The following is a 19,343-nucleotide window of genomic DNA, read 5'->3' as shown; positions in this document are numbered from 1 at the left end:
CGACGAGTACGACTCCATCAACCCCGTTCACTTGAACGCTTCCGCTCGCGATCTACAAGGGTATGTAGATGCACTCCTTTCCCCTCATTGCTAGTAAACTCCATAGATGGATCTTGGTGATGCGTAGAAAATTTTAAAATTCTGCAACGATCCCCAACACTGGCCACCTGCGAGATCACAATTCACGTAAGGTTTACTCTCCTCCCGATATTCTCACCCACCCGATCAGGGGGAGCGCTGCAGCAACGGGAAGACCTAAGCCAGCTGCCGCTGCTGTCCCCGGCCAGTGCCGGTGGCGTCATGAAGGAAATAGGACGTCAAGGAGAACCTCTGCTTCGACTACATCACCCCTGCATCACGCCTGCACCGAGCAGGCGATCATGTCCACTCCCGTGACATGTAAAGGATCCCTAAACCCTTCTCTGTTCATGTCAATTAGGTGTTCTAGTTGCAATCAATTCCTACTAATGGCATCCCATAGATGCATAATTAATCCAACAATGGTATCAATTGCCAATTTTGATTGCAATAGATCCCTTTATTGTTGATCAGTAGATCACTATCATGTTTAGATCAATGTCAGGTTTAGGGTTCATGATCAAGATTGAAAGTTTTAGCCCCTGGTTAGCCCAAATATGCATGCTACTATCTTGATGCCCTCTGTAAATCATCATGTTATATACTAATTTGCAACGGATCTCTACTGCCTATTATGCCTAATCAGTTTTACTTATGCTTCTGAAGAATTCATGCTCATGATTAAGTTCCTGTTAATTGAAATTGATCGTTTTTAAGTGTTGATTCCGTTTGAATTAGCAAGTTAGAAGGTAGAGGGATACACGTACGCCAACAGTAGCAAACCCCTTGTTCAAGAACCCTAGTTTTTTGTTTTCCCCAATTCGGTAGAACCCTAATTCTGAAATTAGGATTGTTTTTCCCCCAAATCAAGCACTAATGTACACGAATTGGAGAAGAAATGAGGAGAATCCTCACCTAATGCGCCGCGTAGCCGCCTTTTCCCTTCGGGGGCCGCACTGCGTCCACCGCAGTGCGAGGGCGGAGACGCCGCGACACCGCCGTCCCTCAGGTCGGCGCACGGAACGCCACGCCGCTCCCTCCCAACGGAGAGATAGTGCGGTAGGACGCCGTGGGCCGCCGTGCCTCGACGTCGCCGTTCAGAAGGCCGCTGGCCCACTGGCGTGCACCATCCCGCCGGGGTGCTCCTCCCCGCCCCGCTCGGACATGACCCGGCCGCCATGCTCGACGGGAGAGCGCGCGGACTTAGTCCTGCGCCCGCTCCTCACTACTAGAAAAGGACTGTTAGTGGCGCACCTATTTTTGCCATTAATGGCGCACTATAGGTGCGCCACTATTACCACGCCACTAGTAATAAATACTAATGGCGCAACTCTGGTGCGCCATTAGTATTGCAGGTAACAGTGGCGCACCTTGTAGTGCGCCATTACTATTGCTACAGGTGCGCCACTGGTAACTTTTTTTTGAATTTTTTTGATTTTTTTTGAATTTTGAAGGCGGGAAAATAGTAGTGGCGCACCATCTAACCCCCACCGTGCTCCATTGCTATTTTTGAATTTTGAATTTGGATCTAGATCTGGCTCATTTTTTTGGCTTGTTTTTTGCTCGTTTTTTGGCTTGAATTTATTTCAAATTTCGTTCTCAACCTGGATCTGGTACGTTCTTTGTGCCGGGGGAGCTCCACATGTGGCCGGAAGTAGAGGAGGAGGGAGGAGAGACCGTGAGGAGGAGAGGAGGGAGGAGAGACCGTGAGGATCAGGAGAGGAGGGAGGAGGAGGTCGCCGGAGAGGAGGAGGAGGACTGTGAGCAGGAGAGGAAGGAGGAGCACCGTGAGGAGGAGAGGAGGGAGGAGGAGCACCGTGAGGAGGAGAGGAGGGAGGAGAAGGTCGCCGGAGGAGGAGCACCGTGAGGAGGAGGTCACCGGAGGAGGAGCACCGTGAGGAGGAGGAGGTCGCCGGAGAGGAGGAGATGGAGTGGAGGAGAGGAGGAGAGGAGGAGATGGAGTGGAGGAGAGGAGGAGAAGAATGAAGGGGTAAGTGGCTGGCCGGCCCTTTTAAACTTCTGTCCCAACTTAGCAGTGGCGCACCGTGCACTGGTGCGCCATTGCTATTTTTTTGAATTGTGAAGGCGGGAAAATAGTTGTGACGCACTATTCACTGATGCGCCATTGCTAATTTTTTTATTTTTTTTGAATTTTTTGAATTGTGAAGGCGGGAAAATAGTAGTGGCGCATTCTTCATAAGGTGCGCCATTGCTAACTTGTTTTTTATTTTTGTAGGCCGCTGAATTTTGTAGGCGGGAAAATAGCAGTGGCGCACCATGCACTAGTGCGCCATTGCTAATTTATTTATTTCTTGCATTTTTTGCCTCCAAATCTTAAAAGCATCGTAACTTTTTTCTGTTAGGTTTTTGAGGATTCTAGAAAATCGATAACGGGCATAGCCAGTTGAATTTGGATGTAACTTTTCGAGTAGATGATTTTTCATATAAAAAACTTTTTCATCGGAGGTCGTATGCAAAAGTTACGGCCATTTTACCGAAACACGGCGACCTTTTGCAAAAGAATTCAAAATTCATGTTGGTTAATTTTCCTAACAACTAGAACACATAACACAAGGGCATCTGTTTTTTTAATATATTTTTTGAATCTTTTATTTTTTAAAAACCTAAAAGGCGATCCATCGGGTGTGAGACGTTAGTAATGGCGCACCCTTCCTGATGCGCCATTGCTAACCCTAGCAATGGCGCACCAGGGAGGGTGCGCCATTACTAACCTCACACACACACGCAGGCACACCCCCACCAGACATAGCAATGGCGCACCACGCCTAGGTGCGCCACTCCTTATGTAGCATAGCAGTGGTGCACCTAGGTGTGGTGCGCCACTGCTATGTCTGGTGGTGGGGGGATGGACCAAAAAAAAAGCAATGGCGCACTGCTCATGTGGTGCGCCATTAGTAAAAACATAGCAATGGTGCACCTGATTCATGGTGCGCCACTAGTAGAGATATTGAGGATAAGCCTTTTTCTAGTAGTGCCTCCGGCGAGCACCGCCGCCGCGTCGGTATGGATTGGGGTGGCCGGCGCTTCGTCGCCACCGTCGACCTCGAAATGGAGCCAGCGTGATCGGGAATGAGTGCGGGACAAATTTTTTCCCCATGAATGCTAGGGTTAGCCTGCTCGGGTTATCTCTGGAGCGTCCGTTTCGATCGGACGACTCTCAGCGCACCGAGCAACAAGTTGGGCCGGCCTCTTCTAGGCCACGGGTTTCGGCCCGTTTATGAATTACCAGCAGCAATTGTTTTTTTACATATTTAGCTGCTGGGCTAGGCTACATTTAGTCTAACCGTGGGTTTTGGGCCCACTTCAAGTTTTAGTTATTTTCTGTTTGACCCGGTGATTTTAAGTTAATATCTTTTATGTTTTGCATTGTTTAAAACAGAAAATGCCTAAAAAAATATAATGAACACATTAGTATTCTGGGTAAAATTGAACCAACGAGATATTTTGTTCAGGATTTATTATGTGTTTGCATGATGAATTTTTAGACATAAAAAAATAATGATATTTTTCTTATGTTGATGTCTAAATTGAGAATGAAATGGCTCTGATTTTAATTCGGACCAATGCTGTTTTATTATTATGAGTCATCACTTATGATATTTTAATTCCATGTTTTTTCTGCCCAACGGTGTTTTGACATGGAGTTGAAATTAAATACATGGCATGTCTATTTTATTTTGCCAACATAAAATTTCATATTCATGTTAATTACTCATAAATTCTTTCATGTCCGTTACAGCTTCCGCTGCGTTTACTGTCGAACCGTTGACATGTAGTAACTTCCCTCATTGGAAGAACTCGATGGAATTATGCCTAGCCGTCCATCAGTTTGATTATGCTTTACGGGAGGATAAACCCGTGGCTCCCACTGCTGGTGTCACGGGGTATGCTGGACTAAAGAAAACTTATGATTCCAAGATGGAGATATGGGAAAAATCAAATCACATTGTTATGCTTGTGATGAGATCATCTATATCACCTGACATAATTGGGGCACTACCCAATAAAGATACTCCTAAGGAATTCATGGCAGCCCTGGAGGAGCAATTCAAAGGCTCCGACAAGGTTTATGTGCAAGAACTTTTTCACAAGCTGCTTGGGAAGTATAATAATGATGGTGATGTCAGGGCTCACATTTTAAAGATGGTGAATGCTTGTAACAAATTGAAGGCATTACAATGTGAGCTCAATGACAATCTCCTTGTCATCATGATCTTGGACTCCCTCCCTGAAGAGTTTGATCAATTTAAGATTAACTATAACTCTCTTAAAGAGAAATGGACAATCGCGGAGATATCTCCAAGAATTGTCGAGGAAGAAGAGAGGATTAAGAGGCAAGGAAAGGACCAAGCCTTTTTGGTTGGTTCCTCCAAGAGAAAACACGATGGAGCAAGCTCTTCTAAGCAGCAGCCACAAAAGAAGTTCTTTAAGACAAATTCATCAAACTCATATAAAGCAAAGGAGAAGGCGGACGATAAGCCTAAAGACAACAAGTGCAACTTCTGCAAGCATGAGGGTCATTATCAGAAAGACTGTCCAGAATTTCTCAAATTGTTGATGAAGAAAGGTACTGATGAAATTACTTTCGTTGATAAAATGTTATATGTTGATTACTCTACTACCTCTTGGTGGATTGATTCAGGTGCAACTTCTCACGTTGCCAATTCTATGCAGGACTCAAATATAATCCAAACCATGGCAAGGGGGGCAAGAAGACTTAAGGTGGCAAATGGAGTTGAAGTTGATGTTGAAGCCATAGGGTCAATCACCTTAGAACTCCACACTGGCTTCCGTCTTCATTTAAATAATGTTCTTTATGTCCCTACCTTAAGTAGGAATATGATTTCTGTCTCTTGCCTAGATGATAACATGTTTGAGAGCAAGTTTGGGAACAAACAATTTGTTTTGAATTATTGTAATAAGAACGTAGGCCTCGGCGTCAGACGAGGCCAATTATATATGTTATCATTGAATGATTCTATCCTGCATGTGAGTGATATATGTAATAATGAGAAAAAAATGGAAGGGTACGAGTACCTCTTCGAAATTGTGGCACCGTCGTTTAGGCCACATTTCGAGGGGGAGAATTGAAAGACTTATTAAAAATGACGTACTCCTTCCGTTAGACTTCTCTGATGCAGACAAATGCATTGACTGTATAAAAGGTAAATACACAAAAACGATTAAGAAAGGAGCGGTAAGAGCCACGGGTGTCCTTGAACTCATACACACTGACATATGTGGACCCCTTAATGTTAAGTCAATGGATGGTTTTGATTCGTTCATTACCTTCACAGACGACTTTTCTCGATACGGATATATTTATCCTATACGTGATCGATCGGAAGCTTTGGACAAATTCAAAGTGTTCAAAGCCAAAGTTGAGAACCAACTAAACGCTAAAATAAAAGTTGTACGATCAGATTGCGGGGGAGTATTATGGTAGGCATGCCCCTTATGGGCAAATTCCAGGACCTTTTGCTAAGTTTCTCTCTGAGAATGGAATTGTTGCCCAGTATTCAATGCCTGGTGAACCTCAAAAAAATGGCGTGGCTGAACGCCGAAACCGCACACTTATGGACATGGTGTGATGCATGCTCAGTCATGCAAGTTTACCAGTCAGCCTATGGATGTAGGCATTAAAGACGGCCGCACATGTGCTAAATCTCGCTCCTACTAAAGCAGCACCGAACACACCTTACGAGATGTGGACGGGAAAGAAACCGAGCTTGAATTACTTACGTGTATGGGGGCTGTCCTGCTGAGGCTAGAATTTTCAATCCACAACTTAAGAAATTAGATCCAAAGACAGTTAGTTGTTTCTTCATTGGATACTCTCATAGGGGAAAGGGATTGTAGGGTAACGTAGTAATTTCAAAAAAAAATTCCTACGCACATGCAAGATCATGGTGATGCATAGCAACGAGAGGGGAGAGTGTTGTCCACGTACCCTCGTAGACCGACAGCGGAAGCGTTATCACAACGCGGTTGATGTAGTCGAACGTCTTCACGATCCGACCGATCAAGTACCGAACGCACGGCACCTCCGAGTTCTACACACGTTCAGCTCGATGACGTCCCTCGAACTCCGATCCAGCCGAGTGTTGAGGGAGAGTTTCGTCAGCACGACGGCGTGGTGACGATGATGATGTTCCACCGACGCAGGGCTTCGCCTAAGCTCCGCAACGGTATTATCAAGGTGTAATCTGGTGGAGGGGGGCACCGCACACGGCTAAAAGATCTCAAGGATCAATTGTTGTGTCTATGGGGTGCCCCCCTGCCCCCGTATATAAAGGAGCAAGGAGGAGGCAGCCGGCCAAGGGAAGAGGCGCGCCAAAGGGGGGAGTCCTACTCCCACCGGGAGTAGGACTCCTCCTTTCCTTGTGGGAGTAGGAGAAGGGAAGGGGGAAGGAGAAAGAAGGAAGGGGGCGCCCCTCCTCCCTAGTCCAATTCGGACTAGCCCATGGGGAGGGGTGCGGCCACCCTTTGGGGTCTTTCTCTCCTTTCCCGTATGGCCCATTAAGGCCCAATACGAATTCCCGTAACTCTCCGGTACTCCGAAAAATACCCGAATCACTCGGAACCTTTCCGAAGTCCGAATATAGTCGTCCAATATATCGATCTTTACGTCTCGGCCATTTCGAGACTCCTCGTCATGTCCCCGATCTCATCCGGGACTCCGAACTCCTTCGGTACATCAAAACTCAATAAAACTGTCATCATAACGTTAAGCGTGCGGACCCTTCGGGTTCGAGAACTATGTAGACATGACCGAGACACCTCTCCGGTCAATAACCAATAGCGGGACCTGGATGCCCATATTGGCTCCCACATATTCTACGAAGATCTTTATCGGTCAGACCGCATAACAACATACGTTGTTCCCTTTGTCATCGGTATGTTACTTGCCCGAGATTCGATCGTCGGTATCTCGATACCTAGTTCCATCTCGTTACCGGCAAGTCTCTTTACTCGTTCCGTAATACATCATCCCGTAACTAACTCATTAGTCACAATGCTTGCAAGGCTTATAGTGATGTGCATTACCGAGTGGGCCCAGAGATACCTCTCCGACAATCGGAGTGACAAATCCTAATCTCGAAATACGCCAACCCAACAAGTACCTTTGGAGACACCTGTAGAGCACCTTTATAATCACCCAGTTATGTTGTGACGTTTGGTAGCACACAAAGTGTTCCTCCGGTAAACGGGAGTTGCATAATCTCATAGTCATAGGAACATGTATAAGTCATGAAGAAAGCGTAGCAGCATACAAAACGATCGGGTGCTAAGCTAACGTAATGGGTCATGTCAATCACGTCATTCTCCTAATGAGGTGATCCCGTTAATCAAATGACAACTCATGTCTATGGCTAGGAAACATAACCATCTTTGATTAACGAGCTAGTCAAGTAGAGGCATACTAGTGACACTCTATTTGTCTATGTATTCACACATGTATTATGTTTCCGGTTAATACAATTCTAGCATGAATAATAAACATTTATCATGATATAAGGAAATATATAATACTTTATTATTGCCTCTAGGGCATATTTCCTTCAGGGATATCGTTTCTATTGTCCAAGTCACACCACCAAGTATGTGGAGACTCGACAAGCAGTATTTTTTGAGGATAACGAAGCCACCGAAATAAGGGAGATCAATCTTGAGGAGAAACGGGTGTGTGTTCCATCCCCGACTATTCAAGAGATTGTTTTGCCACTACAAAGTGTAGTGACGTCTCAAGCTAATCCTCAATCTAGTTTCAGGTCCTGAGGCTGATGGTGATCCCGAGACTAATGTCAATCCAGAAGGTGAAGAGGATCAACAGTCGCGTAATGAAGATGACCCTCAGAACTATGATGCTCCTCCACCACCTCCTCCTGTGGGCAGGCCACGTCGTGAGAGAAAGAAAGCCATATCAGATGATTATATCACATACTTGCTTGAGGATATGAATGATCTGGGAAAGGTGGAGGATCCAACCTCTTATAAGGAAGCCATTAAAAGCGAAAATTCGTCCTAGTGGTTGGTTGCCATGGAAGACGAGTTGAAGTCTATGGGCTCAAACGACGTTTGGGACTTAGTAGAAGTTCCCGATGGAGCTAAGAAAGTAGGCTGCAAGTGGGTCTACAAAACCAAGTATGATTCCAAAGGGAATGTCGAACGGTTCAAGGCAAGGCTAGTGGCAAAAGGGTATACACAGAGAAGGCATTGATTATAAGCAAACCTTCTCTCCTGTGTCAACCAAGGATTCTTTTAGAATCACAATGGCATTAGTAGCTCATTACGACCTAGAACTACACCAAATGGATGTTATAACGACATTTCTGAATGGAGACTTAAAAGAAAACGTTTACATGGCTCAGCCAGAAGGCTTTGTTGTGGAAGGAAAAGAACATTTAGCATGTCGTCTAAAGAAATCAATTTATGGCTTGAAGCAAGCTTCAAGAGAGTGGTACCTCAAGTTTGATAAAATTATCAAAACTTTTGGTTTCACCGAAAATGTTGTGGACAACTGCATATACGTTAAGTTTAAAGACAGTAGGTTCACATTTTTAGTCCTATACGTTGATGACATATTGTTGGCATGTAGCGATAAGGATACGCTGCATGAGACCAAGAATTTTCTGTCATCCAATTTTGATATGAAAGATCTTGGTGAATCCTCGTATGTCCTCGGCATCCAGAGGAACGTTAGGACTATCTCAAAAGGCATACTTTGAAAGAGTACTGAAAAAATTCAATATGCATAAGTGCTCACCCTCACCTGCTCCTATAGTTAAGGGCGATAAGTTTGGGACATTTCAATGTCCAAGGAACCAGTGTGAAACTGATCAGATGAAGTCTGTTCCTTATGCTGCAGCTGTCGGAAGTATCATGTATGCTCAAGTGTGTACACGCCCAGATTTATGTTTTATAACCGGGATGCTTGGCAGATACCAATCAAATCCAGGATCGGACCACTGGAAGGCCGCAAAGAAAGTCTTGCGTTATATGCAAGGGACTAAGGATTTCATGCTTGCATATAAAAGAACTGATAACCTAGAAATTGTTGGTTATTCAGACTCTGATTTTGCCGGGTGTGTGGATAGTAAGAGATCCATGTCAGGTTATATATTCACACTCGCGGGAGGAGCTATATCGTGGAAAAGCTCCAAACAAACGTTAACTGCTGGATCTACGATGCAAGCATAATTTGTAGCATGTTATGAGGCCACCGGGCAGGCTGTATGGCTAAAGAATTTTATTCCCGGACTTAAAGTGGTTGACAGCATATCTAGACCAATTTTATTGTACTGTGATAATGGACCCGCAGTTTTCTATACGAGTAACAACAGGTCAAGTAGTGCTGCCAGACACATTGACATAAAGTATCGTGTTGTGAAAGATAGAATCCAGGATCAAACAATTGATGTTAAACATATAAGAATGAAGCATATGCTTGCGGATCCGCTAACAAAAGGCTTACCACCCAGTATTTTTCGTGAGCATGTTGCCGGCATGGGACTACTGGAAGCCTTATGATTCTGGAATAAGAGGACCATTAAAATAAACCACTCCCCAATTACCAAAATGTTTTCCATTTCAAAATAGGCGGGTGTGCTATAAGTGTTGAGGTTCTATGGCGTTTCGAGCTGTTGTAACACCTCACTTTTGTACATCATTCCTATGTAGAATGGGCAAATGAAGTTAAGCCTAACGATCAAGGGGGAGAATGTTGGTTTTGATCTGACGGCTTAACAGGCCAGTTAGATCTATTAGTCTAACAGAAAAAATAAGGGGATAACGATAAGTGAAGGGGTCCACGTACCAACGTACGTGAGCCTCGATCAGAACTAACGCGCCCTGATCGGGGGCGCCCAAAAACCAACTCAGGTTTTGGGTCCCCTGTCGCCAGCGCCATATTAAAAGGATATGGGAGAGAGCTGGCCACCAGCGAGATCACAATTCACGTAAGGTTTACTCTCCTCCCGATATTCTCACCCCACCCGATCAGGGGGAGCGCTGCAGCGACGGGAAGACCTAAGCCAGCCGCCACTGCTGTCCCCGGCCAGTGCCGGTGGCGTCCTGAAGGAAACAGAACGTCAAGGAGAACCTCTGCTTCGACTACATCACCCCTGCATCACGCCTGCACCGAGCAGACGATCATGTCCACTCCCGTGACATGTAAAGGATCCCTAAACCCTTCTCTGTTCATGTCAATTAGGTGTTCTAGTTGCAATCAATTCCTACTAATGGCATCCCATAGATGCATAATTAATCCAACACCGAATACAACAATGATACTAATCACACATGAATTAAATGAAATGAATGTAAAATTGGCCGGTGCCTTTGGCAAATGTGCTCAATGCCTTTGGCCATGCCTCTGCCAATGGTGCTCAATGAGATCCTCTTGGAGCCGATGGTGGGTGTCTGCATCTTCAACCTGCCGGTATGTCTGAAGAAATGATTGTATGCGGTCAGGGTCTCTAGCTAGCTTCACACGGCTACCGACATTGTCGTGAAGAACTCCAAGTTCAAGTCCCTCTCATCTTCGATGATCATGTTGTGAAGAATGACACAACATATCAGGATGTTGCTCAGGGTTTTCTTGTCCCAAAAACAAGCAGGACCACGAACAATGGCAAATCTAGTTTGCAAAATCTCGAAGGCTCTTTCTATATCTTTCTGGGTAGCCTCTTGCACCTTTGCAAATTCAGTATGCCATTTGGTTTTGGGCTTTTGATGCTCTTCACTAATGTACAACAAGAGGGTAAATACCATCTGCAAGATAGTACCCCTTTGTGTACTCCTGCCCATTCACCATGAAGTTGCAAACAGGAGCATCATCACTAGCAAGTCTAGCAAACAAATGAGACCGTTGCAACACATTGTTATCATTGAGAGTACCCGGCATACCAAAAAACAATGCCAAATCCATAAATCCTCGGATGCTACAACCTCTAGCACAATTGTTGCCTTACGAGACTTGCCACAAAATTGCCCATGCCATGCCTTCGGGCAGTTTTTCCAAGTCCAATGCATACAACCAATGCTTCCTAGCATGTCGGGCCAAACTCGCTTCTCATTTGCTGCCATCAACTTTATTGTGTCTTCCTTGTTGGGTGCACGAAGATAGACATGACCAAAGACGCGGATCATCACTTTGGCAAACCTACGCACTGACTCAAATGTAGTATCTTCGTCAATGCGAAGATACTCGTCGGCATAGTCAGCCAGAATACCATATGCAATCAAACGCATAGCCGCGGATATTTTTTGATAGGTGCTAAAACCCAACAAGCCCGCGGCGTTTCTCCTTTGATTAAAAAACCGGCAATTGGCATCGCAAGCTTGCACGATTTGTACGAAGAGTGATCGACGCATTCAATACCTTCTCCGGAAGAAGTGCAGCGGATATGTTGGATTGTCAGCGAAGTAGTCTTGCATCAACATCATACTTCTGAGATGGCGGTTGCGAGGGATGCAAAGACGGCCGACAGTCGAACCTCGCCGTCTTTTGAGGTTTTGATCCTCCTCCTCCTTCACGGCTAGGACCACCACGACCATCTGCTGACGATGGCGCTCGAGCATCGATTCCACGTCCGAGTTGTCGGATGAGGATGAATCCTCGAGCAAAAATTGCTCGCACGGGCTCAAATCCATCTAAAAAAACCCGCTTCGAAGATCGCATCAACGAATTTTTTACGGCCGAGCTCAAGGTGAGGGAAAAATGGCTCACCGGGGTGGCGGTTCGGCGAATCCGGGGCGGGCGGCAGCTCGACGCGGTCGATCCGGGGCGGCGGCAACGTCGCAGTGGCTCGGCTCGTCGGATCCGAGGCGGGCGGCGCAATTCCGCTGGCCGGAATGGCCGAAATCATAGGCGGCGGCTAGCGGCGACGGTGGCGGGCGTCTGCGGGAGGGGATGTGGGGGAGCGCGCGAGCTGAAATGTCCCTCCCGCCAACCGCTTCCGCGGGATACATGGCACCGACGGGTTGGGGGGGGGGGGGGCTGTGTTTTCGCGGGTCGGAGGGGTATTTTACCGCGCCCCACAATTTTTTTACGGGTCGGACGCTTTTAAGTTTCCTGTTCGAGTCACTTTTTCCGTCCAAAACCGTAAACTGGCGATTATTTTGCGGGTCGGGGCAATTTAAGGGGTCTGCTAGAGTTGCTTTGGAGACTCGGGCTCGCGGTGTCTCCAAAGGAGTCAACTCCTCCCATCCCCTTGTGCATCGATGGCCCTTTGAGATGGAGAAGTGCCACGACGGGGTTGGCAGTTCCATGGCAGGAGGTGGAAGTTATAGAAAAGATGGTAGAGAAGAAGACGTGTTGCGCGAGGAGAAAAATGCGTGGACGAGGAGCAACCATTCGTGTGAATAGATAAGGGAGCGTGAGCGGTGCGTTGGCCCGTTGCCGCGTGTCACGTGAGCGAGCGACCGGCGCTGCGCTCGGCCGGACGCCCGACCAGAATCATTTGCCTTTCCCATACGAACGAACGTGGGAGTTGAGTTACAACAAGTGAAGTAACAACCTTCGCATAGGATAGGACCTGGAAGGCAAAAGCATTATTCATGTTCACGATATTATCCAAGGGCACGTTGTAGAAATAATTTCAAAGCTGCCATCTAAAGAAAAACAATTCATCAGATGGCCGGTTCGAAGGAGCAGACCCTCGCCTCCGTGTACACCTCCCCGGGTGGCAGTAGTAGCCCTCCTCCAGTGCACAGTGCGAGATGGGTTCGAACGAGCAGACCCTCGCCTCCGTGTACACCTTCCCCGGGCGGCAGTAGTAGCCCTCCTCCGGTGCACAGTGCGAGTCTTCTGAGCAGATGCAAAGCCCCTCGATGGCGCAACGCCTCTCGACAATGACCGGGCTCCCATTGATGCCGAGCACCTGGTCGCTCCACTCGCTGGAGAAGATCCCGTCGGGGTCGTACCTGCCCTTCACCTCCAGGAACTCACCTGCCTTGGGGTACATGGCAATGGCGCCCTCAAAGGCAAAGTTGCGGTTCTTGCCCCAGTGTGGGATGGCGTCATACTTGTGCAGTGCCATCTGCTCGAGCTCGTCGAATACATCAGAGTGTGGGTTGGGCTCACCCTTGGTGTAACTCCGATAGTAGGCTATATCAAAGTCGATCGAGTCCTCTGGCTTGCCGAGGTAGGCGGAGGATGCTTTGACGTAGCGGAGGAGCATACCCACACTAGCATCGATTCCGCAGAAGGCCAGCGGGCTGCGGTCACGGAGTTGCTGCATGTCGGCGATGAATGCCGACACCCTAGAGAGCGCAATGCTGTAGCCATTGCTGTAGAAGAAGGTTCCCTCGATGCGCGGGTCCCATGCGCATGAGGTGAGGAGCGCATCTTTTGAGCTGCCGATGCATCCGCTAGAAGCTTGGATCTGGTGTTGAAACCCCACCACAGGGTACCCAGTGAACAAGCTGCCATTGTTGGAGTAGCCGTATGCTGCCATCTCAAACAATGATATTGTCGCCTCAGCGGCCTTGCACCGAGCAATGGCATTGATGTTCTTCTCAAGAGGCTCCATGGCGACTCTGGCGTTGATGAGCACTGCCGTTGGGGTGGAGCGGAAGGCTAGGTAGTCATTGAGGCCGTCGCCCATCAACTCGATGGACATGCGGTCGTCCTCGCGGTAAATAACCTTGCCCTGTTGTGGCAACCATGCCATATCACCGAACTCATGCAGGTCGCTCCACTTGGATGCCTGCTCTACAATGTCCAAGTCGTCACGCGTCACGAACGTCACCGACCGCTTGAACATCGGTTGTAAGGCCAGTGTAACCTGCACATACACATTGCTATGAAAATTCTATGAGAAAGGATTGATTAATTAATTTATTATATATACCTTAAAACTAATTAATTGAACTTTTAAATGTCTTTAGTACTACTTCAAGAATTAACCCTTGAGCCATAAGGCACGCACATCAACGCCTAAATCCTAATCACTCAAACTGAAATGAGTGAGACTTTGAGAGAAGGCTTACATGAAAAGTTTTCCTCCCTTCTCCCTCCCTCCCGTGGAACCCTAGGAGCTAAACCGGCGTCGTCGATCTACCTCCTCCACGTTAAGATCACGCCCCCTCCCCCTCTATAGAGCAGATGGCACAACTATGTGCCTTGGTCCTCCAGCTCCAGTTCTGACGACGACGAACAAAGGTTTTAACAAGTTTCTCCATTGAGGCAGAGACCCAGAAACGGCAACGAGTTTTGCTCACGACGTGCTGCGAGTGTATGCAGGAGAAAGAAGACTTCAGTTCCTCATGAATTCTGGTGTAATTTTCAATTTCTATAAATATGTATTTTAAGAGCTTGTGATACTTAATATATGGTCGTCAGTTTTTGAAAAAGGAAAAACGAATAGGAAAAAGGAAAAGCATATAACGCGTGTAATTGGCGCGGTTGCGTTCGACAATTTGAAGGTGTGTCAACGGTTAACCTAGTCCCTGATGTCCCTCGCAAAAGGAAAATCCTTGGCTCGCCCGCGCACAAAAATCCGTCGAGAAATTGATGCATGCCTGAATCCTAAGCAACCGCAAAGGGCAAAGGCGTACCTGGGAAACGACGCCAAGGACGCCGAGGGAGACCTTGGCCGCGTTGAGGTCAGGATGGTCGGCGCAGAGCTCCCGTACCACCGCGAACCCTTGGCTCGCCGGCGCCGGCGTGACGATCCTCATCCCAACCACGTACTCGTGAACGGCGCCACCCTTACCCTTGAGCGAACTGCCGTGCGCGCCCGTGGCCAGCAGGCCTCCGATGGTGAGCCCTGACCAGTACGGCGAGTGCGGCAGCGCGAGCCCTGCCTCGGCAGCCGCCTGGATCAGGTCGCGGAGCACCATGCCGCTTTCCACCGTCATAAGCCCCTTGACGGCGTCCACGCTTACCACCCGGTTGAGGCGCTCCGTGCTTATGATCGTGCCATCGCGGCCGCCGGGGCAGGCCAGTTTGGGGAAGCTGTGGGAGTGCTTGGTGGCCACCTTCACCTTGCGCTTGGCCGCCGCCACTGCTGCCACGGCCGCAACTAGCTCCTTCTCGGTGCGCGGGAAGGTGGCGTTGGCGGCGTGGCAGACGGTGCGGTCCGGGAAGGAGCCGTACGCGTTGGAGACAGTGCAATCGGACGTGCCGTGGGCACAGACCACCGGCGCCGGCGGAGGGCTCGAGCCAGCGAGGCTGACCAGCAGGAGCACCAGGAGGGGAACTGTCAGCACCCGGCCACCGTCGTCCATTGCTCAGCCCTTGCTAGTCTCGTCACAACTACTAATAATGTCTTCGACCTTGAATGCTAGCTAGCTATATAGCTAGGTGATGGAAGCTCACGGCACGGTGCGCAGCAGATTATTCCTCACTTGTTAAACTAGCTAGGCACTTTCGCGCCTGGTATGAGCCTAGTGGAGAAGCATCTAAAGTCAATGGATTGGTCACAAACCCACATGTTTAGCTGATGAAGATTACCTGTCTACGGTGGGTGCGTGCTTACCGAGCAAACAGACACCAATTTTTTTACCCAATATTCCCCGTGAAAAAAGTTTTCTTACCCAATGTTGATGGCTTTATATATCGACTTGTACTCCCATCCTTTTTACTCTGCCGTATTAGATTTGTGCCGAGTCAAACTACATTTCATAAAAAGCGTTCTTACCCAATGTTGATGACCAAATTTATATTAAAAAAATATCAACATCTACGATGCCAATATATACATAATATGAAACTACATTTCATAATGAATCTAACAATATTAATTTGGTATTGTAAATGTTGGATACTTTTTCCTATGAGTTTTGGTCAAAGTAGATACATTTTGACTTTGTATAAAACTTATATGCAGACTAAAAAGGACCGGAAGGAGTACTAGATGCGCGCACGCGCATGTAAGCTCCGTCAACTACTTCGTAACCGACGAACTCAAGGTGGGTCCGAACCCGGAAGACCAACTCAAAAATGAAGTGTCACCATCTGTGACATCACCACAACTGCGGGTACTAAGAGATTCCAAACCTAAACTACTAACCGGACCAAGGCAGCCGAACTCCCCTCCCTACCGCTAGCTGCCGGAGCCCGGAGGCGAGTCCACAGATTTGTCGGAGGAGTTTGGAAGGAACCAACAGGTTCGCCGGAGGCGAGCTTGGAGGGAATGAAGACGGTCATGGGAGGGAAAAGAATAAATCGATTCTTCTGCATGGACGCAGCAGCAGATCCTTAAGCTAGACTCAGTGCATATTAGACAATCACTTGCGAATTTGATAACCTAAATAGGACCAATAGAAGCTAACACCGAAAGCATTCTATGAAAAGTGTGAAGTATGCGAACCCAGGTGGAACACACGGAGTATACATTCGTTCAGTCAGGTTAATTTCAACGGATCCAGGATCAGACATAATCACGAAATATGAAGCAACACCCAAGTGTTAAATCAACTCAAGATAAATAACTACTCCCTCCGTTCCCAAATATTTGTCTTTTTAGACATTTTAAATGAAGTACAACACAAATGTATGTAGACATATTTTACAGTGTAGATTCACTCATTTTGCTTCGTACGTAGTCATTTGTTGAAATCTCTACAAAACAAATATTTAGAAACGGAGGGACTAGAAGTGATAGATAGCTTCCTGTCAAACATTAAATCGGATTATTCTGAAGGAAAACACGACTACTTATTTCCTATTCATTAAGCTAGGCTCATCTCGCGGTTGTTGAAATGTACATGTATCCTCTAATTTATAATCTACTGTAGAAAAACTAGACACAAAAATATGTTTAAAAAAGCGGATCAATCAATCAACCACTAAATATCCAAAAGAAAAGGGCTGAAGGGTCACTCCTCGCCTAGATGGCTTCTTCGACGAGCTGGCCTGTAGTCTTCGCCGGGTGCCAGGGTCACCTATACAGGTTACGCGTCAAGAAGACTACGAGATTAGAAAGCCGTTCATGGGCACGTATAATAACAGCGGCGTAACGACATTATTAGTGGAGTATTCTATAACGAATCATGGCTATGCAATGACTTAGAAAAATAATTCGCCCCCAAGTCAACTTGCAGATGGCTACAACTCATCTTGCTTGGGTGGTTGGGCTGTCATCACCAAGTGTCGATATACATTTTTTTTGTGTTGTCACGGAAACATGGAAAGCTTCCAACTGATTTTTACTGAAAACTTTCAACTGAAGATGCACAACTTTCAACTAAGGCCTCATCCGGTTTGAAAGTTTTTTAGCGAATTCCTACATGATTTTAGTCAGCTATAATGCAGACCCCACACGGGTCCAATAGCTTCTTCCGCTTGCTCGCCTCATTGTGCAGCCTCTGCTTGCGAGTACTCCCTCAGTAAACTTTTATAAGATCTTTTAGATCACTCGCTACTCTATAAAAGCAGCGCATGTTGGCTCAGTGAAAAATTGAGTGACCGATTCCAAAATTTGTTACATTTAATAATATTCATGGATTTTTAAAAGTACTCCCTCCGTTCACTAATTAAAGATATTTTGGATATTTTAATATGGACTACACGTGGACAGAAACAAGTGAACAAACACACAAAAATATGTCTAGATACATCCGATTCAGAAAAAAATTAGAACAGAATAGGAGTTCTAATATGTACTATAATAGTGAACAAGGGAGTACTCATGAATTAAGAAATGTTCACAAAACTTAGAAAATGTTTGGAAATTTTAAAAATCTTCACCAATCTCATAAATGTTCATAAATTTTTAAAACTATGTCACAAATTATGAAAATGTTCATGAATGAAAAATGGAAACAAGAATTAAAAAAAAGAACAAAACAGGACAGAAAAGATGGAAAGAAAAAACACAGAAAAAAAAATAGAAAACGGGTGCAAAACCTTCTATAACCTTGACACTACTGGCTGGAAAACTTTGCCTATATGAGATGGCCCATTACCGAACAATGCTCCCGAGGGGGGTCCATATGAATTATTTACCCCCCCCCCCCCCCCCCCCCAACCGTAGCCACATATGTTCCCCTCATCTACTTCGTATGGCGGCCTTGTCGGTGGCAAGAGGAGTTGGTAATGATAATCCACAAGTGTCGGATATCACAACCTTCTTTGAGGGAAGTATCACAACCAAAATTCATTGGTTTGACACAAGGGGTTCCAAAGAAAATTTACAAGCCTTAGCAGTTGAATTGTAAATTCAACCCCGCCTGTAAACAAATACTTGCTCATAAGAATTTATTGGTAGAAATGGGTTGTATTGGTCTTAGTGGTGATTGCAGAACAGTAACAAAAGCAGTAGTTCGTAGCAATTGCCAAGAACAAAAGTGACTTAGAAAGAAATAATGATCAAAAGTGCAACCACATGCTTGGATAATGGACGTCGTGTGGATATAATAAACTATGTAATAGCGGTAACATAGAGCGATAATAAACTAGCTCCAATTCATCAATCATATGTAGTCATGCATGTATTCCGTATGTACTTGTGCATACTTGCAGTAAAAACTTGCACAACATCTTTTGTCCTACCCCCCCCCCCCCCCCCCCCCCCGTTTCTAGGGATCCTACCTTGGAAATTAAGGGTAGTTAAGGCATTCCTTTCAGAAAGCACTTGATCAAAGCATTTACAATAAACGAACACATGTAATCCTCAAATCATACCCATTTCATTTAATACCCTGATTGTTGTTAGTTCAAGCTCTTCGGTTCAAAACTATAGCATGATCACACAACTTGTACATATGATCCAAAGCACACATATATTAACGAAAACATAAACGGTTCAGATCTGAAATCACGACACTCAAGCCCTCATGCCAATCATTAAGCATAGCAAAGTCATAGCAACATCAATCTCAGAATGTAAAGGGTATTAGGCATCAACCCCTAACAAATACGTCAACTATTACATAAGAGAACTCGTCCAGTTCCATCAACCCAATGTCCCTATAGAAAAATTACTCACACATGAGTTGGCAGATCATGATGGTGAAGACGTTGGTGATGACGATGAGGAAGAATCCCTGAGGCCAGATTACACTAATGGAAAAGGTCTTATAGGTGAACCCCAATAAGTGGCGGGCACGGCGGTCGGCGGGGCACCCGCCACAACTATTTTTGAAAGCAAACGGTGGCGGGTAGCAAAACCAGCCCGCCACAACTACATGAGTAGCAGTGGCGAGCGCGTATTATAGCCCGCCACAGGTGAACCATTCCAAATCTTATCTCGTGATGAAACACGACAACAGCAGGCGACATATGGCGCCCACCA

General features: G+C 46.4%; 1 protein-coding gene across 1 annotated transcript; it reads right to left on the bottom strand.

Annotated features, from left to right (window-relative positions):
* Positions 1–10,587: 10,587 nt before the first annotated feature.
* Positions 10,588–15,333, bottom strand: LOC123100633 (probable L-gulonolactone oxidase 4). The gene is made up of 6 exons (XM_044522527.1): positions 14,662–15,333; positions 12,861–13,889; positions 11,483–11,754; positions 11,008–11,407; positions 10,870–10,900; positions 10,588–10,838 (listed from the first exon to the last, which is right to left on the bottom strand). Exons 1-6 carry the CDS (start codon positions 15,331–15,333, stop codon positions 10,588–10,590), a joined length of 2,655 nt encoding a protein of 884 aa, XP_044378462.1.
* Between the last annotated feature and the right edge of the window lie 4,010 nt (positions 15,334–19,343).

The sequence above is a fragment of the Triticum aestivum genome, chromosome 4D (genome assembly GCF_018294505.1).
Source record: "Triticum aestivum cultivar Chinese Spring chromosome 4D, IWGSC CS RefSeq v2.1, whole genome shotgun sequence".
NCBI lineage: Eukaryota > Viridiplantae > Streptophyta > Magnoliopsida > Poales > Poaceae > Triticum > Triticum aestivum.
Note: the sequence above shows the minus strand (reverse complement) of the source record. Positions and strands in the feature narration are given on the sequence as shown.